The sequence below is a fragment of the Callionymus lyra genome, chromosome 12 (assembly GCF_982586985.1).
Source record: "Callionymus lyra chromosome 12, fCalLyr1.hap1.1, whole genome shotgun sequence".
Lineage (NCBI taxonomy): Eukaryota > Metazoa > Chordata > Actinopteri > Syngnathiformes > Callionymidae > Callionymus > Callionymus lyra.
Window position 1 is genome coordinate 25,208,742 of NC_141829.1, and position 26,271 is coordinate 25,235,012.

At 39.6% G+C, this 26,271-nt stretch overlaps 1 protein-coding gene across 1 annotated transcript; it reads right to left on the bottom strand.

The window, feature by feature from the left end:
- wnt10a (wingless-type MMTV integration site family, member 10a) lies at window positions 1-26,271 on the bottom strand. Its single transcript, XM_087804918.1, has 4 exons — window positions 26,017-26,271; window positions 24,469-24,734; window positions 17,966-18,339; window positions 1-2,523 (listed from the first exon to the last, which is right to left on the bottom strand). Exons 1-4 carry the CDS (start codon window positions 26,076-26,078, stop codon window positions 1,975-1,977), a joined length of 1,251 nt encoding a protein of 416 aa, XP_087661044.1. The 5' UTR covers window positions 26,079-26,271; the 3' UTR covers window positions 1-1,974.

Sequence of the window (26,271 nt, forward strand, 5' to 3'; positions counted from 1 at the left end):
TCGTCTCCCAGAGTTCACAATTCTGAATGTGCAAACACTGTCAGGATGAAGTAGAAACAGACAGTTATGAAATAAATTACAATTTACAGTTCAAAGCCTCACTCTTCGTTTCTTGCCCAGCTCCAAGAGAATAATAGGGTTGGTGTTAACCGGGTCTCTAAAAACTGACACCGGGTCGAGCAGATAAAACATCTATCTTCTAAAAATGACTGCTGGTCTTGTGAAGCTACAAGATGTATCCCGGCTGTCGCCTTCTGATGACATAACATGATGCTTTTTTGCCAAGCATCTTTTTAACTTTTAACTTTTAAATGAACGTTCTAAGCACAGCAGGAGTGATGAAGCTAATGATGGGCTGATGAAACTTTATGAAACAGTGTCATGTTGTTTAGAAGTCAGTAGGTAACGCCATAAGTTTAAAAATAATGTGATGTTTCATTGGAATAGTTTTAAAAAAAAAAAATGAAAATAGTGCAGAGACCGCCATCTAGTGGGCTCCTAAAATTATGACACTGCTTTATGAAGCTTCATAAGACCATCACTAGATGAAGCTTCATGAACTTGGGTCTTTATTTTTTAAAAGCCACTAGATGGCTCTCCATTCTCTATTATATTTAAATCAAAACCTCACATAATTATCAATGAGAGCGCCACCTACTGGGATGAAAATTTGAACATTGTTTCATGAAACCTTACCAGAGAACAACCGGCCAAACAGGAATTACAGCACGACTATTAACTTTTTCAGTGTGATACAGCTTCGGAAGGAACACTACCTGATCCGCTCAGTTTTATTCATATTTGAAGAAATCTCAGTTGTGACTTCTGAAAAGACGCTTATGCGCCATAGTAGATATTTAAACTGAGAAAGAAAAATTGTTAAATTGAATGTGATATTCTCAATTAAAAGATCAGCATGGAAGGCAATCAGACGTCGGGGAAAATTTGGACGATTTTTAAAAATAAAGACAGTTGAGATTTCCCAAATGAAGCTGGAGTCACATCATGTTTACAAGATCTTTTGTCGATAAATAAAATTCAAAGAAGTCACAAAGCAAAAGGGCAGATCGTGATGTTATCAAAAGGCGTCAAATAATGTCTGCCAGATCAATTAGAAAAGTTAACCTTTCATTTATATTATTGTTTTATGTTTCCTAAAATAAATCAAATGTTATTTTTAGATTTAAAAAATAATGAAAGAGTAAGACTGGACATATTCTGAAGCTAAACCGGCTCGGCCCACTTCAGGGTCTAGACTTGGTTCATTTTGAAGGATCGAAGAAAGAGACGGGTGAAGAAAGTGTCATATGATACAGAAGCTACAGTGTTGTACACAGTACACGACTCACACAACAGGAAATACTTTTACTGGTCGATCCAGGTGGATAAGGAAGGATTGAAATGTGATGTCATCAATACGCCCTCATGTTGTTTATTTACAATCCTGCTCATATCGTTAAATCACTAGTTTAACTTCATACACTCAACACAACATTTCAGGAGGGTCTGCCGTGTGACAGGACTGACTGAAGTGAAGACCTCAATTTGCTGTGACCAACCTGAAGCAGCACCGCCGGGACATGCTAGTCTGTCCACGGGAGAACGTTCCTGCAGGATCCAGCCTCACAGAGAGAAAAGTACTTTCATATTCCTGATAGTGATGCACATCAGGAGGATACACATCTCCTGCCAAAACTAGACGAATATGGAAAACGCTTGGAAACATTTGCTAACACTGATCATGTGACGTAGAGGGTGAAGACACCGGAGGACACCTGGTGAGTGGCACTTCTGTCCTCTGGTTCCCTGCAGCTCAGAAAGTTGTCCAGCGTGCTAACTGAGCTGGACACCAACAACTCCTGCTGGATCGGCTACCAGGAAGAAGATTGGGGCACCAACAAGTCACAGTCCCCTCCCTGTCGTTGTCAGTCCTCTGCTTCTATCTTGTGATTCTAGTCTTTAGTTAGTCTTTCTTCATTTGCAGACACTGACCCACTCTGTGATCCGACACTCCTCACACACCACGTAGCAGCACCAGTGGAACTTGCAGTTGCAGCGTTCGCTGCGCGTCTGCTGCAGGATGTTGTGTCCTCGGCCGCAGCACAGACTCTCGCAGTTGTCCATCCCCGGACTGGTCTTGTTGCAGATCCGGCCCTGGGTGCCAGCCGAGTCCGAGCCCAGGTCCCGCTCGCAGAAGTCCGGAGACTTTTCAAAGTAGACCAGCTCGTTCACGCTTGGCCTCCGTCGGTGCGAGTGGTGGTGATGATTATGATGATGATTGTGATGGTGATGATGATGGTGATGGTTGTTCTGGTGGTGGTGGTTGTGGTGGTTGTTGTGGGAGTGGTCCAGCTGCCCGGTGTTCCGGTTGTGGGCCTTGATGAGTGTGGCAATGTGGAAGCGCTCTTTGAGGATGGAGCCGACCACACGGAACTCCGGTGTGACCTGCCAGCAGGTCTTCAGCTGGCAGCTTCCAGACGTCCCGTGGCACTTGCACTTCCTCCTCATGTGGTCCAGAACCACCTGGAGCAGACAGACAGAAGGAGGGTGTCAGGAAGCAGTGAGGGGGAGATAAATCTTGATTACTCGGCTCGTGTGTCATAAACAATATCAACTTGAGTGTTTTCATAGCCCACAGATACTGGGCCCCCATCTGAGAGGCAGGTGGTCCTAGTCTGTTGTCAAACACTGAGAGATCAAGTAACATAAGGATGGAGGCCATTATTCATCTTATGACAGGTCCCTTCTGAAGGTGAGGAGGTTTTTCCCCAAAACAACTTTGACTACTTGTCTTAAAACAGTCTTCACACATAAGTCCCATCAATTAATTTGACGTTCATACACACAGTAAGTAAGTAAGTAATATTTATTTATATAGCGCTTTTCGAGACCAGGGTCACAAAGCGCTTAAACAATCAAAACAATACTCAAAAAAGTACATACTTTAAAGATCAAGATAATACTGAGGACAACACAGGAGTTCCAGAAAATCAAGGAAAAGCCTGAACAAATAGAAACGTCTTAAGATGTTTCTTAAAGGAGTCAGTAGACTCCATCAAGCGCAAAGAGAGAGGAAGATTGTTCCAAAGCTTAGGAGCAACAGCCTGAAAAGATTTCTCTCCTCTGGTCCTGAGCCGTGTGCGTGGAACCATAAGTAGATTCTGATCCACAGACCTCAGAGCCCGAGCTGGGGTGTAAGGCTGGATCAGATCAGTGATGTAAGGAGGAGTCTGACCATGAATAGATCTTAAAGTAAGAACCAGAATTTTAAAGTTGATCCTGAAAGAAACTGGAAGCCAGTGAAGAGTTTTAAGGATCGGAGAAATGTGAGTTCTCCTACTTGAGCGGGTCAGAATTCTCGCTGCAGAGTTCTGGATCAACTGCAGACGAGACAGCTCCTTCTTGTTAAGACAAGAAGACAAACTTTTACAATAGTCCAGACGAGAAGAAACAAACGCATGGATTACAAGCTCCAGATCGTGTTCCGACAACATTTTCCTAAGTTTAGAGATTTTTCTCAGTTGAAGGAAACAATTTCTGGTCAGTTTTCTGCAGTGTCGAACAAGAGACATGACCCAAGACCCAGGTTTCTCAGGCTCAGTTTGACAGACTGACCTAAGTCAGTCAAGTACTGACTCAACCTTGGAACCTTATCATCAGGAGCATTCACCAGTTTTTCAGTTTTGTCCACATTTAGCTGTAGAGTGTTTTCACTCAGCCATTGTTTGATTTCTAGCAAACAATTGACTAAGCTGTACAGCCTCTGGGGCTCAGTTGGATCAAAAGAGCAGTAGAGCTGGATGTCATCAGCAAAAATGTGATAAGAAACATCTGGAAATCTCTGAATGATTTTACCGAGGGGAATCAACCTCCTCGACCTCATCACTGGTTTTCTCCAGGAATGACAAAAAAAATGCAAATGTAAAGTTTTTAATTAAATTAAATTACTTTACATTTGCATTGTTTTTTTTGTTTTAGGAAGTTTTTATTTCAGAAATTAACCTGCAGTCAAAATTAGAAGCTGTTATACTGTTGAGTTAATATTGTATTTCATTATCAGCAAACTGTTTGTATTTTAAGGCCCTTAAGGGTCAAATTTGATCTTATTGGGGCCTGATTTGGCTCCTGCTGACTTGACTTTGACACCTGTGAGCTATATACCATAAGTCCTTAGCTCGTCGGTCTGTGCTTCTGTTATTCCATACACCTTTATTCCCGGACACATCAGTGTGGAAGGTCAAAGGGCAAATATGAAACCCACATGGTAGCATTACATGTATCATAACTGACAACTTCCACTTCTATCACATTTCCCTTCTTTTTTATTTTCCTTGGGATTCTCTTCCAACTTAAGACCTAAACAACTCAAAAGGAGCTAAATGCTAAGATCTCTTCACTGGCCATCGCTCGTCCATTCTGACTCATTTTTCGGCGGGGTGAACCTTCACTGCGTCAACAACATGACTAAATGCCATTAAAGTCCAACTTTCTGGCAGCACATATGTATTCCTGCCCTTTTAAACCCTGATGCTGCTGTGACTGAACCATCAAACAGTAGCAATGTGGCTGCAATTATAACTCTTAGGTCAGTTTAACTCTTTAAGCTTGAAGTGGGCTGGAGAACGGTATGATTACAGACTTTGCGCTGTGTTTAAGGGCAGAATGTTTGTGATTCAGGGTTTGCCCTTCTGCCTCTGACGAAAAACTCCACCAAATGCTGTACTCAATGCAAGTGAGAGTTCGCTATGATGACGCTGTTTACACAGAGACTCGCAGCAGCTACACACTTTTCCTTTTCTCCTTGAGAACCAACAGAGTCCATCTATCTATCTATCTATCTATCTATCTATCTATCTATCTATCTACAGTGCCTTGCGAAAGTATTCGGCCCCCTTGAACCTTTCAACATTTCGCCACATTTCAGGCTTCAAACATAAAGATATAAAATTTTAATTTTTTGTCATGAATCAACAACAAGGGGGACACAATCGTGAAGTGGAACGAAATGTATTGGATAATTTAAACTTTTTTAACAAATAAAAAACTGAAAAGTGGGGTGTGCAATATTATTCGGCCCCTTTACTTTCAGTGCAGCAAACTCACTCCAGAAGTTCAGTGAGGATCTTTGAATGATCCAATGTTGTCCTAAATGACTGATGATGATAAATAGAATGCACCTGTGTGTAATCAAGTCTCCGTATAAATGCACCTGCTCTTTGATAGTCTCAGGGTTCTGTTTAAAGCGCAGAGAGAACCATGAAGACAAAGGAACACACCAGGCAGGTCCGAGATACTGTTGTGGAGAAGTTTAAAGCTGGATTTGGATACAAAAAGATTTCCCAAGCTTTAAACATCTCAAGGAGCACTGTGCAAGCAATTCTATTGAAATGGAAGGAGTATCAGACCACTGCAAATCTACCAAGACCCGGCCGTCCCTCCAAACTTTCATCTCAAACAAGGAGATATCTATCTATCTATCTATCTATCTATCTATCTATCTATCTATCTGTTGCATGTTTTTCTTTGGCATAAGTCTAATGACAAGAGGTTCAAAAGAGATGTGGTACATGTGGAAATGAGATACAAGAGTTTACAAGAATTACATAACAAAACTAACGTTGAAACACTGTTAAAGTCATGTCATGTTAACCCAGAAAGTTAATTAAGAATAAGAAGAATTAAATGAGCATAGATCATCTAGGATCTGACCAGGTTCTGAAGCTGACAACACACCCAGGTCTAAATCACACATTCAGGACTGATGAGTTGCTGCCTCATCAATTTCCCAACAGAGATGACGCGATACTTCGTCAGGACATTCAGGGAGAATTTTATCATCCACCGGAGTGCACAGAATGAAAGAGACTCACAGGACTTTAAACCCCGATTGAAAAAGTACTTTGTGTGTGGCGGGGGAGGAACCTGAAATGTTCTTTTGATGCGTTGCTGAAAGGCAAACATGTTCAATCAGACACTTCACAGGTTATAGGAATTGGGGAAGCTGTCTGCGCTTGCTGCGTGGAACAGAAAAGATCTGCCGTGCCACGCAAAAATCAGCCCTAAATTGGGTGAATCCTGTTTGTGTTTGTACATTTTGTTCCAATAACATATTTTATTTATTTCTTCTTATTTCTGGTCCGTTGGCAGGAGGCCACACAGGGTACCAGGATTGTTTTGAATTTCTGTGGAAGGCAGGTCAAGTACAGACATGCTGTCTTCTGGATGAGCTCCAGATGAAAGCGTGGCTCAGGGAAATTTATCATAATCATTTATCATGTCACCAGATGCAGATATAGAGTCAGGAAGAACCTTGTTTTAATAGACAAAGTCAAAACTTCACACACGTGGGGACTGTGACTCATCACGTGTTGCTTTCATGTGAGATAATAGTGAATAAAAAGGTCTACAGAGAAGTAAGAGAGAAAGATTGTTCTTTTTAAATTAAAAAACTGATCACACAATAAAAAATGCTACAATTGATACTACAACTGCTTTGTTTGAGTCCCACACAACAAACCATCATATATAAATATTAGTTTAGTTTCAGTACAGGAATTTTCCAGTCCTACCACAGCAGCTCAAAAAACCTCTACACCTACCTGTCAACAAGTGAATAATAAAAGCTGAAGAGTTTAGCTACTTTATTAATGTTAATCTGTCCAATAATTCAAATTCATCATCTCACTTTGATAAGCCATGATTGTTTAGGCTACTTACCATGTGTTATAAGAGTGTATTTTCTACCATTTATCAGGGTTGCAAGAGAGGGAGGACATCCTGACAGGTCATATGTTCCTCAGTGACTTACAGGCACTCACACGACACACACACACCAATGGATAATTTAGAACACTCTTTATTTTTGGATCGTGGGTGAAAACTGGAGTCTCTGGACAAAGGTACCTCAGGCTGAAAGCAAAGGTGAGAGGTGCTAATGCTAACCACTATGCCACTGTGTGAACCTGCATTCAGATACTATACATGTAACTTATCTTGGAAAGAGAGACAAAAGTTCTCACTTTTAACTCATTCTCAAACAATAACAACGCCACAGAAATGATATAGAACTGTTTAAAATAAAGAAAGGCTGATAAATAATCCAAATAAAGAAGAGAAACTCCTCAAAATCAGTGATGTTTTTCAGGATTATTTCACCATTCAGACATTCCTGGTACAGACTAGATCTACTGAAAAGATGCTGGAGCTGCTGACTGGAGATGAGATTATCTGTGATCGTTGTCTACAAGTTGCTTGTTTGCTGTTACAAGTTACAAGTCAACTGTGACTCAGATGCATCATCATGTCTGACAGCCAAATAAAGTTCTCTGTCTGATTAAAATCACAGAGTCAGTGAAGCTTGTCATCACCTGCGATCACACACACCTCCAGTTCACGCACGTTGTTGCATGCCATCTTCTTGTGAAGCTGTCAGCGACGAAAAAAAAAAAAAATAGTTGCACCAATATCCCGTTTCCAAAATTGATTCCGGAGGTCACACACATCACAGAGTGGAAACTCATGATTCCTTCCTCACATCGCTCTTAACAGTTGAGAGGCACAGCTGGAGACACACATCTGGCAGCTTTTAATTGGCTCTCAGTGCCGAGACAGACGTCCATAAAACAACAGTGAAGATTAAATACAACATGTTGGTGGCAGATCGTCCAAAAGAGACCTGACAGAGCTGGCCGCGACTGCTGCAGTACTCCCTCGCGCTGCTGCGTCAAGACTCTTGAAGAGCCTCACCAGGAATGGAAATGAGGAAGGAATAATGATCATTAATTCATGCGCTGACACACTTAACCACTGACCAGTTTCACATGTTAATACCGAAACATCAGACACAGCATTTGAAACTTTGATTCATGACTGAAGTCGTCCATCTTCAGAGCAACAATGGGATGGATCAGTAAAGTTTCTTCTACTTTGATGTATTAACAGAACAGATATACATTAAATTGTGCATCTCTGGTGGTGTTGATCAGATTGAGAGGTCCTGTTTTCCTTTTTTAAAATGAGTTTGTTGTCTATATTTTAAGTCACTCTCAGTTATGACTGTTAACGTGTACATAAATGTACAGTATATTTCAATATATAATAATCATACCTCACAGATGATAAGTTTTCAATATATAATAATCATTCCTCACAGATGATAAGTTTAGACAGTAAGTTTAGCAACAAATGTCTTTAAACAAAATAAAGATAGAGTGAATGAATCCTATCATTTCCCAGACTTCACCAACTTGCTTGTGTTTCCTAAGTCAAGCATTACGCAGACTTATCAGTACAGTAACAATCCATGTGATTAAATAAAAAGCAGACAATGATGTATAGTATTCACTTGTTAGTTTACTGAGAGGGAAAGAGATGAAGAGTGTGTTGTGAAGTGAGCTAGAATACAAGCTGTTGTTTAGTTTGTAAATATAAATAAATAAGCTTTACTATGCTTTAACCCTTGTGTTATCTCAGGGTCAAGGTGACCCGAAGGCCCAAAACCCTTGTGTTGTTTCTGACACCCTCCATCACTGCATAGGTTTTTCTGTATGCCAGGGAGGTTGTTAGCCTTGACCCAGAGGCAACACAAGGGATACCACATAGACATTTGTTTTCGGGGTCAACGTGTCATCTTGATCCTGAGATAACACAAAGGTTAAACATCACAAATAATCGATAATAATCTTGCTAAGGGACTTAATTTCTCTCTTCATAGCTGGGCTGGGTGTATCTAGGATTGTATCAAAACCATTATTGCTCCGAGAGTAGAGATGTGCAGTCACGTCGCTGCGTGTCATAACCAGCTCATAACCTGCTCTGACTTACCAGTATAATTTACAGCTTAGTTGTCTTTTGTGATCTGCATTACGCTAAACCACCTGATCCTTGTGTCATCATCGCTGAGCACTTTTGGGAAACTCCTAATCTGTCCCACAGACGACCCCGCGCCCCAATAAACAGCACGCCGCTGACGGTTGGCTGGTTCAAAGACGAGCCGGCGAAGGTCTTTAAAAGCCGCGCAGAACACCGGAGCAGTATCAAAGCACACAAACAAATCCCACAGCAGCACATTAAGCCCAGACATCACTTTAAACAAATCAAACGCTTCAAAAGAACGCTTGAACCAACACACGGGCGCACACGCTGCCACGACGACGTGCAATTACCCAGAAAATATATATCTGCAGTTCAGATGCAGACACGGAGAGCTCCTGTCGTGTGTGTTTACACACGTACACAAGTGTGCACGGCTCTAATTTAGAGGAGCTGATAAAATGTTATGACCAACATAAGAGCTTCCACCTGTCCGGGGAGTCGCCGCCCTGGTGGCTGAGCTGATGTAGTCGCAGGAGAGCGTGGGTAGCGTGCGTGAGTTTGTCTGTATGTGTGGTGTGTGTCAAATCAACCGTCAGGAATTCTGTTCACCACTGATGGTATCAACCTGGTCAATTTTGTTCTCTTTGATATCTTTGTGTTTCTGACTCCTCAAGCTGGATCAACAAATCTCACTCTCGCTCTTTTGACTTAAAGCAATTGAGGGATTTAATCACGTTCATGCTTCAGCTAATGTCTTCAGCTCAGCACCGTTGGGTTAAGAATCACAAAACTTGCGCTAACGTTGTCAGACACCGGAACTAATTTTCTTTGATGCAAATGACCTTCTAATTCGTCTTATCTCCAGTAGGTGTTCCATGTTTTGGTACACGGCTTGTGAATGAGTGAGCGTGTTCAAAAACAGAAAAAAGCCGTACTCTAATTGAAAAAACTCAGGTTGGTGTTCATTTATCCAAAAACCATTAAGTGTTGCAATGTACCTGACCCCACACTCGAGAACATTGTGTCAAAATCAAGGGCCAAAGCGACATGCCAAATAATTAATGGGGAATTGTGTTCCATGTTGTAGAAAAATGTTAAAAGTTTCAGAAAATGTGTTCATCGTTTAGGAAAATGTGTTTGTAGTTTTAGAAAATGTGTACAAGTGTAAGAAGATGTAAGAATACTTTGTGAGAAAATGTTTATAGTAGCAAGAAGGTTGAAAAAGGGAGTCAAGTGTGACCTTTTTGTGCGGAGTGCTTATGTTTTCCTGTGCTTGGTTTCCTCCCACAGTCCAAAAACAGACAGAGGTTGATCGGGAACTTGGGGAAATTGTCTGTAGGTATGAGTGTGTGTGTGTGAATGGTCATATGTCTTTGTGTGTCCTGCTACTGCAAAATGGGATAGCCCAGTTCTCCAGAAGGAAATCAGCAGCATAAAATGAATAAATTAATGATTGTAGGTTTTAAAAATGTGTTGATATTTTTTTTGATATATACATCGTCTTTGAAAAGGTGTTTATAGTTTTCGAAAATATCTTTAAAGTTTCCAAAAAGGTATTGTTTCAAAAATGTGTGTGGAAATATTTTGGGAAATGTGAGTCTAAAATGTGTTTTCTGCTTCACGGCCATTGTACAAAATATATCCTTCATTCATCCCGATTAAATGGTGACTAGACAATACTTCAAATGATTAATAATGAATGAAATCCTAGAGAATTGTTTGACAAAGCCTGACAGCGCAGTGCCAGGTTGAGATCATGAGGGAGTCAGAATGTTGAAATAACCTTTCATCAGAAACTGTGAGCAACACACTTTGATTCGATTAGTGTCGCTAACATTTTTCGCAGGTTAGAGCAGAAACCTTTCAATTATCGCATTTGTTTCTTTCCTCCGTCAATCACTCAACACTCTTTCTTTTATTATGCCACTTTTTTCTGTCCACAGCTACACCAGGCACGTTCATGTTTAAAGTGAAAGTTCATCCAAAATTCAAACTTCACCGAGGCAAAAATGTGTGTCCATTTTAACGTTAGCAACTGGAGCTCAGTTGTTGTGTTAGTTAGCTAGACTACTGAGCATTATTCGCTTCATTCAAATGAACATACATTTTTTCCTAGAAATCTATAAAGGAACAGATAACTCTGAAAATAATCCCAACCCTTACTCGACATGAGAGTGAGTGGAAAATTATTATTATTATTATGTGTCGTTCGAATTTTGGATGAACTATCACTTGAAGGGTCTTCAGTTCATGTCAATCATCGTGTATCGATGAGTTTTTTTGAATTGTCAAGACTCATGGAAGACAACTTTCAAGACTACAGAGGTATGTGATTTTTGTGTGGTCGAGGTGGATGTTGCTGTCACACCTTCACTCCTCCATCCATCATAAAAAGAAAGAACCTCCAGCACCTCAGCAGACGGCCCCTTTCAAGAAGTGAATGGAAAACGAGTCCAATAGTTTCCCTCTTGAAACGCAACGTGTTATTAAGCTGCTCCCTCCAGTCAGACACTGATTGTAAATTGTAATTATCACAAGATGTTAGCCAAAAAACACACAAGAGTGTTGCGCAGCCAACACTGTCACCACCTGCCCAGATGAACCGACAGGACCCGACAGAACCTGCTGTCTGCGAGGTGTTTGTGAGGAAACCCTTGGTGCAGACAGGAGCCCACTGTTTTTCTGTCAAATTCACACAAAATATGAACAGAAAATGAAAAAAGTAAGTGTGTGGTTGTGCGTTATGTGCATGTTGGTCTGCATACGTGTTTTGTGTGCTTGTGTCTGTGTGCGTGAGTGTGTGCCTGCCTGTGTGTGGGGAGCTGCTGGAAAGTGCCAATAATATTCCTGGGCTCGAGGGTGAAAAGAAATTTGATTACGGAGGAATGCAAAGTTTAACTATGGATCTGCCCAGACGTGAGAACTGACTGTTTATGAGCTTATTAATTCAGATGTTCCTCTAAACCAGGGGTCTCCAAACCGGTCCTCAAAGGGCCGGGGTGGTGCATGTTTTTGTATCAACCGATCAAGCATGTACAGTTTAACCAATGAGGTTTCAGATTAAACAAGCAGCACCAGACTGACAGTCAACTGAATACACTCTGAAGATTGGGTTAAAAGTGGAACAAAAACCTGCACCACCCCGGCCCTTCGAGGACCGTTTTGGAGACCCCTGCTCTTCACCATCACAAAAAAAAGTTTGTCCACATGAATCTCAACCTTTCCAAGTTGAACAGAAATTATTTACTGAGAGGAAAACTCAGGTGTGACTTCATGGCTCGTCATCACACAGTTAGCTCTATTAACCATTGCATGGGGACCATATATCTACTTGTTCATTGTTCATCTGAAATAGAATATGTTGAGTTAGGATTTTAAAGAACTTCTAAAATGTTCTGGAATGTTCACAAACAATGTCTAGCTTAAAGTGATTCACTGATTTTCTACCCTCATGTCGGCTAAGGGTTGGTCAGGTTTAGGCAAAATGTTTTACTATTTTAATGTAGTGACTGATGCTCATAGGTCTTTAGCCCTATTCGCACAGGATTAGTATTACCTGTGGACCTTTGGTGATTTGTAAATTAACCCCCCACCTCTCTAATTTTAAGTAGATTTGCAAGGGACAAAAGTAGGCACTGGACTCAAGGCTGGACAAATTTAAATAAATTTAATGTATGGGAGCCTCCATTATTCTTTACCAAAAGCCTAAAGATACAGATCTAAAAAGGCATGCACTTACTGAAAGAGAAAGGTAGTTTTTACCACACACCTAAACAGTGGTTTTCTTTTCTTTCTTTATTTCAACTTGAGTAGTGGAATTGTTTATTTTGATACAATATAAAATTGCATATTGTCTTTAACTTTGGTTAGAGAAAGTCTTGTGTTCATATGTGTCTGTCTAAATATATATTACTACTCAAACTAAAATATGTTATCTGTGTGTATTCCATTCCTGCATTTCCTCCCTTAACTGAACTTCTGATCTAGCCTTCTATAACCAAAAAATAAGAGTAAACTAATAATCTAAACATGCTACAATATACACGGCAAGATGGAAAAGCACGCAATTACAATAACAAACACCGGGATACAGATTTGCACTGGACTAGTATTATCACCCGTCGTATGTGTTGGCGGATTACAGTAGGTAATTTGCGGCAGAATTATTACATTTAAAATCACAAACATCTCCGACTTTCTCCGAAATTATTACAAATAGCCTTTGGTCCAAAGGTAATACTAATCCCGTTTGAATAGGGATTTGTCTTCATCTTCCTCCAAAAAGACACACTTAAAACATCAAAATACCTTCATGGTGTTCGTCTGTATCATCCATCTTGTATCGAAGCCGAGAGGAAAAGAAGTATAAACTTTAAGATTGCTTGTAGCAGTCCAGTGTAGACAGTAGTGTGAATGCGTGCTAGAAGCACTTGTGATACTTACCAGGAGTACCTTGTTATTCTTTAAACTTCCACTACAAACGGGCATAAAATATAGACTTATTTAAGTTTTTACTGAACGACTCTTCATGTCGAGGCTTCAATACAAGATGGACGTTGCAGACCAGCACCATGGAGGTATTTGGATGTTTTTAAGTGTCTCTTTGGACGTGGATGAACATGAAGACAAATGAGCACCAGTTGCTACATTAAAATGGACTTGCATTTTTGCCTATAACTCTAAATAATCTCAAACCTTTGTTGACATAAAGGGGGGGGGGGGTGAAAATGAGTTTCAATTTTCAGCGAACTACCCCAATTGGATAGTCACCTTCCAGTGCGTATTCCAATGAGCAGTGGGGGAAGGGGCGGGGAAGATGGGGGTTCACAGGGAGTGAAGGAAGTTGGACACTCCTACCGCCGTTTGAAGTCTAAAATCTTTTGCGGGGTTTTAAACATCTGTTTCCAAACTGCCAGCAGCCACTAATTAGGGCTGAAACAAGGCGGGACATCGTGAGAACCCTGAGGTGGGCATGAGGGGACTTGCATACCCCGCTAGAAAACCACCGCATTCTTGCGCCTAAAGACCACTTCTCGGAGAGGAGGAGGGGGGTGGGCCGGTAGGTGGAGCAGTGGGCCGGTGTGAGGGGAGGGGGTTTGACAGGAAGAAGACCGAGCTTCAAGACCCACCTGTCAGTGTTTTCTGTTTGATTCTAGAGGCCTTGTGTCATTAAGGTTCCATATTTCACCCCTTAACAGGATCCCGTTTGGGCCACTCCCCACATCCAGGTGTTGCATGTGCACATCACACTCAATCAAGTGGACGACCTCCTGCAACACGAGGAGCAGGTCACAAAGGTTCCCAGAGTTTGTCTCAGAAGGTCACAATGTTTTCTTATCATGGAGATCTGAACCAGAAGTTCTGCCACCGAAACTCTTTTGAAGTCCTGAAACCTCCGAAAGAAAGTTGTGGGGCCCCAGGATAAAAATAGTGTCTCGTCACATCCAGATTTATTTATTTGATTGAAGTGCCAATTTTTTTTTTCACTCTTCAAAGTGACATCCACCTCTGATCTGTTGCCTAGTGGGAGTTTGTTGAATGATGTGAAAAAAAACACGATCCAGGTGTCTCACCTGTTCAGGTGGAAGAGCCAGGAGGAACATTAAATTAAACATTAATTATTTAATTTCGGGTAGAGCTATACTATGGACACTCTGGTTTTGTCCCTCATCCAAAAAAAATGAACGATAAATAGTTTGTGGGTGTCTTCATGGCCGGGGTGTCAAGAGTAGCTGGTTAAGATTCCAGTTACTGGCCTAAATAAGGCAACATTAGCAAGGAAATGGATTGATGTGAATATGCATCAGAAGTTTTGATCTTAAAATCAGTGTTATCTCTTATAAAAATGAACTTACAGTAGCTGACAGTGTTTCAGTCTTTTTTTTTTCAGTTCGCAACAAAATGTTTAATAAAAAGTTCCAGATTATTTATTACCATCGGCGTAAAAACAATGTTTTTTTTTGGTATTTGCCTTGTTTTTGTTTGTTCAATGTTTAAAGTTGAAAATTACTTTTCAAATTTACAGCTGTTTATTCAATGCAAAAGTGAAAAGGTGGTTCATTGAAACATGAAAATGAGAACAATAATTATGAACTCTAGTACTTTGTTTGTTTTACTTTATGTACTTTTTACTAAAATAAAAATATAGTGGCTTTCAAAAAATATTAAATTAGTTTTATAAATACCACTCCATTTGCTTACACTTAAATAACACTGCCATAAACAGAAAATGGTTGACTTAAAGTTAAATGTGATAAAACCAAAATTAAATTATTTTTGTCTATCCTGATTATTATTTTCAGTTTATTATTTTTAGTTTCAGAAGTTCAAGGGCAACTTTTAGTTTCACCAGAGTGCGTCTTTCAATAGTAATATTTATTTTTTGTTTACTCAATAGCTCCGCAAACTCTGCTTGTGTATTTAAACAGAGTTTGATCTTCCAGAATTACAGAAAACAAAATGTCCCACAACGTTCGTCCCCACATGAGCTCCACCCAGGACAACTATTGGTGCCACTGAGCTGATTGGACGTCAGTGCTCGCGTCCACTCGGCCCGACATTTGTGTTTTGTCTGCATAATCAAGGAAACCAGATGTAAACTGATGTGAAAGATAAAAGCCTAAATTATACAGAAGGAAGCATGGAAGGAAGGAAACAATGAGTCTCTCGTTTTATTTTCTGTCACTGAGCCTCTCGCTCTCACGATCACATCATGACACTTTCTAATTATTTCCAGTCCAGAATCAATAACAACTCGGACGCTCAGTTGCTACTACTCGAGTCCTTCGAGCACAAATATAGCAGGAGCAGCAGTTTAATGTGGTTTTCAGAGCCGTCGACCTGTTGCAGCGTACTGAAAGATTTGACACTAATTGACGGAGGACTGAGTTTATACAACCACAACCATAACAGGACAAATTTAGGCCGAACCGTTAACTTCCCAAAATGTTTAGGCAGACTTGCAGAGTTCAAATAACAAAACAACAACTAGAGGACGGTGACTGCTGAGACAAACACTGCCCATTTATTAAAGTTCTCTTTAATGGTTGAAATACAGATAACTATTACTATAACAACTCTAACTTAAAAGACCAAAAAGACAAATATTGATAGAGTGTGAAAAATTGTCAGTTCAAAAAAGGATTGATTGTTGTGCAAAGTACTGAACAGATGCCGTTTTAGTCATTATCATTCGGCTCTATTTGAGACTTGTACTTGTACTTGTACGGTTGCTGCAACCTTTAGTTTCCAAGAGTAGGCCTGAATATTGCTGTGTCAGTTTGTCTAAATCACAAAAGAAATAATACTATGAGACTCCTGTGTGTTATCTTGACCTTTTAAGTATATATTTTATTGGGTATTGTTTTGATTGTTTAAGCGCTTTGTGACCCTGGTCTAGTAAAGCGCACTACAAAAATAAATGACTAACTTACTTATATAAAGTATCTGAAGAGTGAATACATGAAAAAAAAATCATGTGTTTTATAATTTACCAGACTAATCACTGACTGTTTTCAAAACACAACTTTCCACAAAACAACAGGAAGCTATAGTTGATTATAAATATTTTTAAAAAAACGGAAAGAAATACTTCCTTGGATCCCAATAAAACATGTTGTAATTTTTAATTTGAATTGTGAAAATATTAAAAGCGAAACATCAATTATTCTTGGATTGTATTTATTTTTCTGATTTTGTACTTTGCTGTTTTTAACTATAACGCGTAAGGAAGTTGAAGAATATAACTACACTCATCACTGGAAAACAGTTCTTTAGTCGTCAATTAATTAAAGTTAAAAGTCGACCTCGACATCTGTGTATAACACTTGAGTTATTTTTTTTTCTCCCTCACACACGTCGAGTGATGTCATCGTTGTCCCATTGTCGTCAAAGAGCGATGACACATCCTTCCGTGACTGTTTGGGAGATTGTTTAGCCAAACAACAAAAAGCCATCTGCTAATTATAGCAAATTGCTTTGAAAAACTCTCCAGACGTTGAACTTTTATGTTCCAATGTAAAATTTATTTCACTAATAATGGACCAATTTGTTCTTTTGTGAATGTCTGAAGAAAGTTTTCTGTTAAAGTTGTAGACTATTCAGTGTTTAAAAATTCAACATTTGAAGCATTTGTTTAATTCACTGCTGAGACCAAATAGATGAGAAGTTTTCTTTTTACAGGTTACGATCAAACTTGTTCTTTAATAGCAACAGTTAAACCATGTTTCATCCTCCAGACAAAACAACACAGAAATCATTGACACCTTATTTCAATAAGAAACCAGTCTGGTGAGTTAACTGTGCCTTATTTTATTTAAATTGCAATCAAATGAAGTTATTCACTACAGCGACAATTACTTTTTCAATGTTTGCCTCTGCAACAGTTTATGGAAAATGCAGGGACGCTAAATCTCCCTTTAAATTTTAAAGTTAGCTACATAAAATCTAGCTTTAAACTATAAAAATTATTTGGTAACGTGATAAAACCTTTTGAAAGACAAAACAATCCAAATATTAACCACATTTCATAGTTCATATCATCTCATAGTTAAAAGGTTGCTCTTGATACTAAACTTTGCATTCCAAAATTAAAGTTAAATTAATATGAAAGTCAATATTTATGTGTTGCTACACTTCAGTTCTGTTACAAAGACACTGTTTCATAAAGTGATATCACTGACAACTGGTCACCAAACCCTTGCCGGAGCCAAGGTCTCAGTATCAGTACATTTCACACACGGTCTGATTCGTTTGCCGTTTTTTGTTGTTAGTGGTTAACTTCATTTAACATGTGACATTTACTAAGAAGTAAAAGTAAAAAAGTAAAGTTAAGAAAATTATAAATACTGTACTTACTTACTTAGCAAGGTGCTAACAGTGTCTGCTAGTTATTCTCAGGTGAAAATTCAAACCTGTCGAATTGAAATATTATATAATTTAATATTATTTGTGATTTATGCCTTGAGTTAAAAGACGCTTTTTCTACTAGTCATAAATCTCTAACATCATGTCAGTTACACGTTCTGAGGGTTTTTTGAAGGCACCTATTTCTGAGATGGACCAGATTTTAAGATAAAAAATACTAAAAGAATGATTGATCTCACAGTTTCAAGACTTTGTTGATTCATGCAGTCAGCTATTCTCCACTCACCTGTCTGCCAACTCGGTTGTTGTGAAGCCTCATCCGTGCATGGATGTCTCTGTACGTCTCGCGAGCGTCCAGGAAGTCTCGCGAGAACTTCTCTCCGAACTCCACATCTGGGCTGCAGCCGCCCCACTCCCACGAGTCCTGCGGTCCGGGCAGCTCGGCCGGGAAGTGCTCCATCACGCCGTGCACCATCCCCTTCCCCCGGTGGATGGCCTCCAGCTGCAGACGGTGCAGTTTGATGCGGAAGGCCTCCTCGTCACCTCGGCGCTTCTCGTCACACCCGCAGGCCTTCAGCTTACCCATTGAGCAGGCGTTGGCCACGGCGTGCACGACTCCGGCTGCTGCGATGGCATAGGCGAAGGCGCTCTCGCGAAAACCTGTGCAGAGGGAGAAAAGAAAATCGCATCACTGGTTCACTAGTTAACTTGTTAGTGAGTTAGTTGAGATAGAGCTCGGAGGTCATAATGATACACCTGGGTTTTCTAACAGTGACTCTGATTCCGAATGACTTCACCCATCCAAGTGAAGAAGCACAGCAAAATGCCAAGTAACACACACACCCTCTTCTTCCACATTAGTCCAATTTAAAGCCTCTTGTTGTGGTTGTACAAACAGCTCACAAAAACAAAAGTACGTACTTAATTAAACTCAAAACTGCTGCTGAGAACATACTTGTTTAACAACAGTCGAAGCCGTGAGATGATCCATCCGTGAGCGTGACTCAGCAGAGAAGCGTTCCCGGTCATCGATCCTTCACGCGGTTGAAATTGACAATTGTTCAGTGTAATGGCACAAGCTGGAAGTCCTTTTTCGATGATTTGTTCGACATTTCCTGGAGCTAATAAAAGCAGGCGACGCTTCTGAGACGCGAGTCATCCAGTGTTCCGACATGAACAGACACTCCCGTCACAGAATGAGCTCAAGTTTTTAATAATTCTTCTCCAATGGTCTCTGTCTCTAAACAATTCCGGCTGCGAGTTTAACACGCTTGCGTTTTGTTGTTCGAAACGTATGACAACAGAATAATTATTTTGAGAAAGAAAAGGTTATTAAAGATGTATTTATTCGCTAACACTCAGAGGTTAAGTGGCAATAAGCTTACAGAACTAGCTTTCAACTAGACATGGAGTACAAACCCTGTTCTATAGTTTTTTAATTTTTTAGTTGAGTAAATATTGTTTTGAACCTCAGGGACATCATACATGTGAACAAATACACACATAGACAACATGTTGACAATTCTTTGTCTGTTTTTTTTTGTTCCGTCAGTAATATTTTGGGTGGGTTATATATATATATATATTATATTATGTGTGAGGGACTGGTGTTTTCAGACTCAGACAGAGAAAGTGATGCTGAAAAAAAGCACCAAGGTTTATGATTTTAAGACTGGTGACTTCTGAGTTTAGGAAACTGTGTCTGCACCAAAAGTCCTGAACACACCTAGCAAAAAAACATACTTTTACTAATTCAAAGACACATTTAAAGACTCTTTCAAAAAACAGCTTGAGTCTTAATATTGCAACAAAGTGTATGAGGGTTCAACCTTATTATATATTGCTGTTTATCAGTTTCTATTAATTTGTGTCATCAGGAGCATAGTTGATTTCACTGACAGGAGAACAAAAACTGACCTCTTCACCAGAGTCTGGCTAAGAAGGCTACAACATGTTCTAGACCCGCTCCTAATTTTTAGTGGATTTTAGCTCAGAATTTTAAGTGGGCCACATGAAATAACTGGATTAGTCCCTGAGCAATTATAATGAAAGTTCTATGTCATCCTTAATAATCTAAAAAGCAAATTGAATATGCTTTAACTATCTTTGAAATAAGCTGTAAAATGTATTCAGTCACTTAATCTGCGTCATCCAGAAATGTCTACCTGAAGTTTCACTAAACTTCTCCAGATGATCAAAAGTCTGCTAAAGATGCTTATTACTCTTTAACCTTGTAATCACTGGTAATTGTCTCAGACGCACTAAATGCATGTAGAAGACTAAATGTAATGTGGCTAAACAACGTGTGACTGCTAAATACATCCTTTCTCCTCCACGGCGTCTACCTGGCATGTAATGACGCCACAAGTCATCTGTAATTCAGCCCAGTTCACTCCCGACGCTACAGCGAGTGTCGATGAAACTTTGAGCAAGGCCTCTGAGGTTGCCGGTTCTGGTCCAGAAGAGCAAAGTTAACGACAGAAACATGAAAAGAAACCGCGGAGGAGTTTACAGCTCCGAGCCCGAAGGGGGAAATGATTCAAGCTGCTTGTTAGAGACAAATAAAAAGCTATTAACTGGAACTGCCTCTTTTTTACACCGTTTGATGTTGTTTCCGACTTTTTTCTGCGTTTGTACGACTTGCTGGAATTTAAGTCCAATTAATATGACAAGGACTTAAGTGTAGCACTCTAGTAAACTTCTCAGATGAATCTCTGATGGGATGATCCAGAGACAAACTCTTTGACATCCATAACAGGAATATGTTCTTTTATGCAATCCTTGCCTCGATCGACAGGTTAACTGTCCTCATGCAAAAGCTTGTCTGGACCATGTGACCCGTCCTCCTCTGCTACTGTTGATTAAACTTGTGTCGGCCCTTAACAATTTAATTGTGATGTTTATTCTCATTTTTTATTGCAATTTCTGACATAAAAATGGAATATATTTAATTAACTTTGGCAAACATCAAAGATTGGAATGTTCAGTTGAGTTCAGTGAAATCTAAAACATTATTCTCTGAATCCAATTTCCATTGTAAAGTGATAGGTGACAGACTCGGATGAGTTACAACAAGCTAGCTGCTCCTGTGCTCTAATTTACAGTTATTAGCCCCTCAGGGCGACAGAAGCCGGTTGTGGATGCTACTTTGACGCACTATTATCATCAAAAGGTCAACATTAAAAATTCTTCCAGGAAAAAAAAAAGGAACACAAAAGAAACATAAAAGATGCTTCATGAAGTTTAACTGCTGATTTGGATACACATGTCTGTTCATGTATTAGATGACTTTTATTTCCTGGGCGACCTGACACGGAGGCAAGCAGACTCGCGCAGTGGCGTAAGCCCGTTTTAGGTCTTTCCTGCTCTGCAGCGGGCTGCCCGACTGGGAACAAATCAATCTGAGAAATAATTCACCGGCTGCGGCATGCCCGGCTGAACTGATGGCAGAGGAAGTGGCAAAATGAATTAAAAATTCAAAGGAAACTGTCACTTTGTGTTACAGAAACCAACTAAACAGGTTTATGCTTTTGCCACAGAGAGTTGGGAAAGTGCTGAGAGCAAATTCACAAGCACTCGCACTGGCGAGGGAGGTAAAAGCATTAGGAGCAGCTCAGCATGGGAGACCGAGGAAGACGCAGACAGTGACAGAACCGGAGAGATTCTCCTATTCCTGTCTATTCATGTCTCGCCTGATGTTCTCTTTAGCCTACTTTTTAATGCAGGCTAAATGGGAACGACGCGGGCCCATCAAAGTTAAGAAAGTGGATAAATAACATCAGGTGCAAGCAGGTCGGCTGTAGTAAAAACCAGATATCCCCCCAAAAAAATCAGCTGAAAATAAAAGATTGACTGAACGTTATTGTCCTTGTTTGCACGTGAAGTCGCTGCGTTTGAATGTCTTACGACACTCGACATCTGACAGATGAATCACACACATTAAAGAGCTTGTTTATCTCTGCGGGACAACTCTGGCCGTAATGACAAACAGCTTTCCAGAGAATCCACAGACATGTGTGCAGGATTTTGAGTTATCTAAACTGTGGAGCATTTATTTTAATCTTGTCCGTAGCCAAAAAGTTTTGAATTAAATAAATTGTTTTTAAGTGATTACTTGTGTCAATCACACCCTGCTTTACTGACTCCAGGCTCTCTAAATTAATACCAGTTTAACTTTGATTTTATTAAATTAGTTTTGGTTTTGAGAACCACAAGCTTCTTTATTAACACTTGACTTAAACTTGTTTTTGATCTAATCTGCTTTATTTACTTTAGTTCATTAGATGATGCTTTTTTCCGTTCACATTTCGAAATAAAACCTTTCGTTTTTTGTTTATTGTTTATATATAGATAGATAGATAGATAGATAGATAGATAGATAGATAGATAGATAGATAGATAGATAGATAGATAGATAGATAGATAGATAGATAGATAGATAGATAGATAGATAGATAGATAGATAGATAGATAGATAGATAGATAGATAGATAGATAGATAGATAGATAGATAGATAGATAGATAGATAGATAGATAGATAGATAGATAGATAGATAGATAGATAGATAGATAGATAGATAGATAGATAGATAGATAGATAGATAGATAGATAGATAGATAGATAGATAGATAGATAGATAGATAGATAGATAGATAGATAGATAGATAGATAGATAGATAGATAGATAGATAGATAGATAGATAGATAGATAGATAGATAGATAGATAGATAGATAGATAGATAGATAGATAGATAGATAGATAGATAGATAGATAGATACTTTATTCATCTCCTTAGAGAAATTCACAATAGGTAATATAGGTAATACATGTTTCTAATATATACAAAGTAATCACTTTGTCAGTTTCAGGATCTGTGGCTCATATTGATTTATGATTAAATTGGACTTGGCAAAGGTTTTTGACACCTGCTCTGGTAGGTGTTCTTAAACACCCTCAAATGTCTTTTTTATATTTTAGTATGGTATCAGAAATGGCAATTTTCTTTGGTTCAATTATTGATCTCATATCCTTGCAATGTCACATGTGTTTCTCTCGTGTCTAAAAAATTGGACATTTTATTTACTCAAGTAATCATCCATCTTATCTGAGTTGGCATGAAAGCTCCTGCAGTTGATGTTGCGCACCAAGTGTATTCTGGACATCATCTGTGTTAAGTTATCAGGAATTCTTCTTTCATCCAAGTAACTAACACACTATCCCTAATTTCATTGAGGAACATTCTTGTACTCTTTAGACGTTTTACTCACTTAGGTTGTATATCTAAGGCTTGTGGTGGCTGGTGAGCTTTCCAGGGTGTCCAAAAATGCCCTTTGAGTATATACAATTGGATCTTTTATATTGTATTTCATTTTTTCTGAGCGTACTTTTGTGACTATAGTTGACCTTGAAAATGTGTAACAGATGTTTGACGATGACGATGTTTTAAAGTTATAACTTATATAGTTATAAAGTTCTCCAGGTGCCCATTATTATATGAGCCAGCTATAATCAGGCCCTTCTACAATTATACGAGTCCCTTGGAGCTGGAGACTTCCGCGCAGTGACAAACTTCAATGCTCGACCAATCACACCCAAGTGGGTGTGGTAAACAAGATTTCATCTCCAGAAAAAGTGTTTCAGTTGGTGAGGCTTAAACACATTTTCAAGCGTAAATATTTCAATTTAAATAAAGTTTTTATACAAACAGACACATACTGATGAGTACAATAGAGGTCCAACATCTATTTAAGAGACACTCGCATCAAAACATTTGTTGCCCTTTAAACTTTGTGACTGATTTTTTCAAGTCAGGCATTTGGTCATTATTGTAAACTAATTCCGATCCAATAAAAGCAACGCTGAATCTTGATTATAAAAGTTTAAATTAGATTAGATAGACTTCATTAAACCCTCTGGAGATCTTCTTCGGGGACTCCTCTCAGGAAGTCAGCAGCTCAGGGATGTTGACAGCGTTGAACCATCAATCTATTTGTTAAGTCAGAATCTCTGTAGCTCAACAAATAAATGTATCGGCACAATTTTCTCTTAACCAAGTCAAACAGTTGTTTCAGACCATCCTGCTTAATAGATGTTAGCATGTAGCTGACACAGCTCAGATGTTTTGCGACACTACTCACAGTGATAAAGGCGACATTACTCAAAGGTCTCTTGCCTATTCTGTGCACTTAAACATGGCGCATGGCAGTGTCAAACAGGAAGTCATTGACCTCCCTGTATTCAAAGGAGGGCGTGGTTGTTTAATTATAAAACTGTGCTGCAGGTTCTTCACCAGGATTTTCAGGAATGCGTTTAAAATATTTTTAAACACATTTGCCTTCTCTGTCTTTCTCCTCCATCTACAAGTTTCAACAAAACCAACTATTTTCACAATCTAATGGGAAATGTCAGAGAAAACATTCTGCTGACTCAGCAGCCCAGGTGCAACCAAGAGTCTTGGTCTACAACCACTTACTAAGGATGAGACGATGCAACCCTAAAGATCCCCTTTCATCCTTTTGTGGAGAGCGCTCACTTCAAAGAGTCGCGGGAAAATGATCCGTAGTCTGTAGTTGACTAACGGCTTTTGAAGCGACCACTCTTTTGTCTGCTGTCATTGACACGCTGGTTAGATACTTTAGTGACTGAAGATAACTCAACCATTGAGTGCCTTATATGACATGAATACCATACAAACTGTTGTACATCATCTCCACGTCTCAACTCTGCACTCAAGTATCGTTCAGGAGCCAACAAAGGGTAAATGCGGGGCTGATCATGTGACTGACCTCTCTTGAAGACTACACTGTCATAGGGTATTTTGTTCCGGGTCTCCAGGCTGGAGCAGTTCCAGCGGTGTCCACGGAACTGGTGCTGGCACTCGTGGATGGCGATCTGGATTCCCTGGATGGCCGAGGCCGTCACGTCCGGGTTTCGCATGCACACCTCCAGCTGGCGCCGCGTCAACCCGGGCAGAGTCAGACAGACGGTGTTGGCGTTCAGGATAGGGTCGATGTTGGGCAGCTTCAGTCCGAGGATCTCGTTGGATTCTGCCCTGCAAAGAAAAGCCCACAGAGTGAGGATGTCACCAGTGGCTCAACTACCCACTTGAGTGTCCAGTTGTTTTAATTACTGTTAAAAATGTGTGTGATTATGACCTCTCAATATTGAAGTATTTGCAAATGTGTTTCATAGTCAATCCAGTTAAAAATATGTACAAATGTTAATAAGATTTAGCCACTTGAAAATGTGCTGTAAGTAAACCAGTATTGATTCCATATATTTGTTTCACGATGGTAAAATTGGATACACTTTGTGTTTACAAATAATTTTCACATGGATATATATATATATATCGTTCTTGAGGTTCTGGAGTTCCATGTGGATCCGCAAATCTTTTGAAGGATTGATCAGTCTTTCTACCACCGCCTACTTTCTGAATGAGCTCATGTGAATTTTGACAATGACATAATAGTGATACTTTGAATGCTAAAATAAAGTACAAAATTAGGTATACAAAACAAAAGTCTGATATAAAAAAATTAAAAGTTGATGGAATCGAGCTGCTTGGGAGAGGTCTGTACTTTCTGAGCGTTATATTAGTTGGTGACTTGAGCTGTGTAATGAGATTTGTGGAATGACCTTTCGCTGGTCATTGAATTTTACGTGTCTCTCTGAGCATTATAGATAATAATGTTGCTATCACCAGGGTATGTCTTTTAAAACAAAATACACATTATATTTGTTCATCACAGTTTAAAAAAGCTCCAGAAGAAACAACATGAACTGAAAACATTACTTTAAATCAGGGTTTTGATTTGCAGATCTTTGTCAGTGTATTTATAACACAAAAGTTTTGGGGTTTTTTTCAAGCATCCTTTCTGATTGTAGTGAATAAATAAAGTTGAGAGATGCTGAACATCTCTGGTCACTTTCCTCCTCCCAAAACAATCTGATACAATCTCACTTAAAAGCAACAATAAGTAGATACTGTGTCAGAGAGAGTTTCCTGACTTGGATAAACAAGTGTTTTCATACGTGAGCCTGAAGCGTCACACTCAGATCAGTCGTCTTGGACGTCGATCAAAATAAACTTGTTGGATATAAAACTTTTACAGTGGCGGTGTTTCGTTTAAACGTCTGATTCCAAGGCAGACTTTTCGTTGCTACCTGTTGTGTTTGGACGCTTCAAAAGACAGACCTGTTCCAACAGCTGTCTCCCCAAAGACCTCGCATTGAGTGAGGAACAAGTATCAGCGTGACAGCAGCTCATGAGGAATATAAAAGTCTGATCACATTACTGATGACTATGTTGTTGTTGCGTTGAATCCACTCACCTTCTGTGAAGGAGACAGAGCAGGAGAAGCGCACATGTCACTCTCAGCAGCGAGGCTTCCATGTCGACAACTGGCTCAAAACAAGTCAAATAATCCAGCTGGGAGTTGAGGAGGACAGATCCAGGTGTGGACGCGCGCTCAAGACTCTCCCGGGCATTCGCTGGAAAAACTTGTGGAAATGTCGGCGCGGATCCTCATCTATTCTGCGCTGAAGTTACGCGGACAGGCAGGACAGAAGAAGAAGAAGTCTCCTCC

Coding starts and splice junctions, on each gene's coding strand:
- wnt10a (XM_087804918.1), bottom strand. CDS start 26,078: ATGGAAGCCTCGCTGCTGAGAGTGACATGTGCGCTTCTCCTGCTCTGT. Junction 24,735..26,016: donor CTCTGTCTCCTTCACAGAAG/GTGAGTGGATTC, acceptor TTTTCTTTGCAG/GGCAGAATCCAACGAGATCC. Junction 18,340..24,468: donor CAGTGTAGTCTTCAAGAGAG/GTCAGTCACATG, acceptor CCCTCTGCACAG/GTTTTCGCGAGAGCGCCTTC.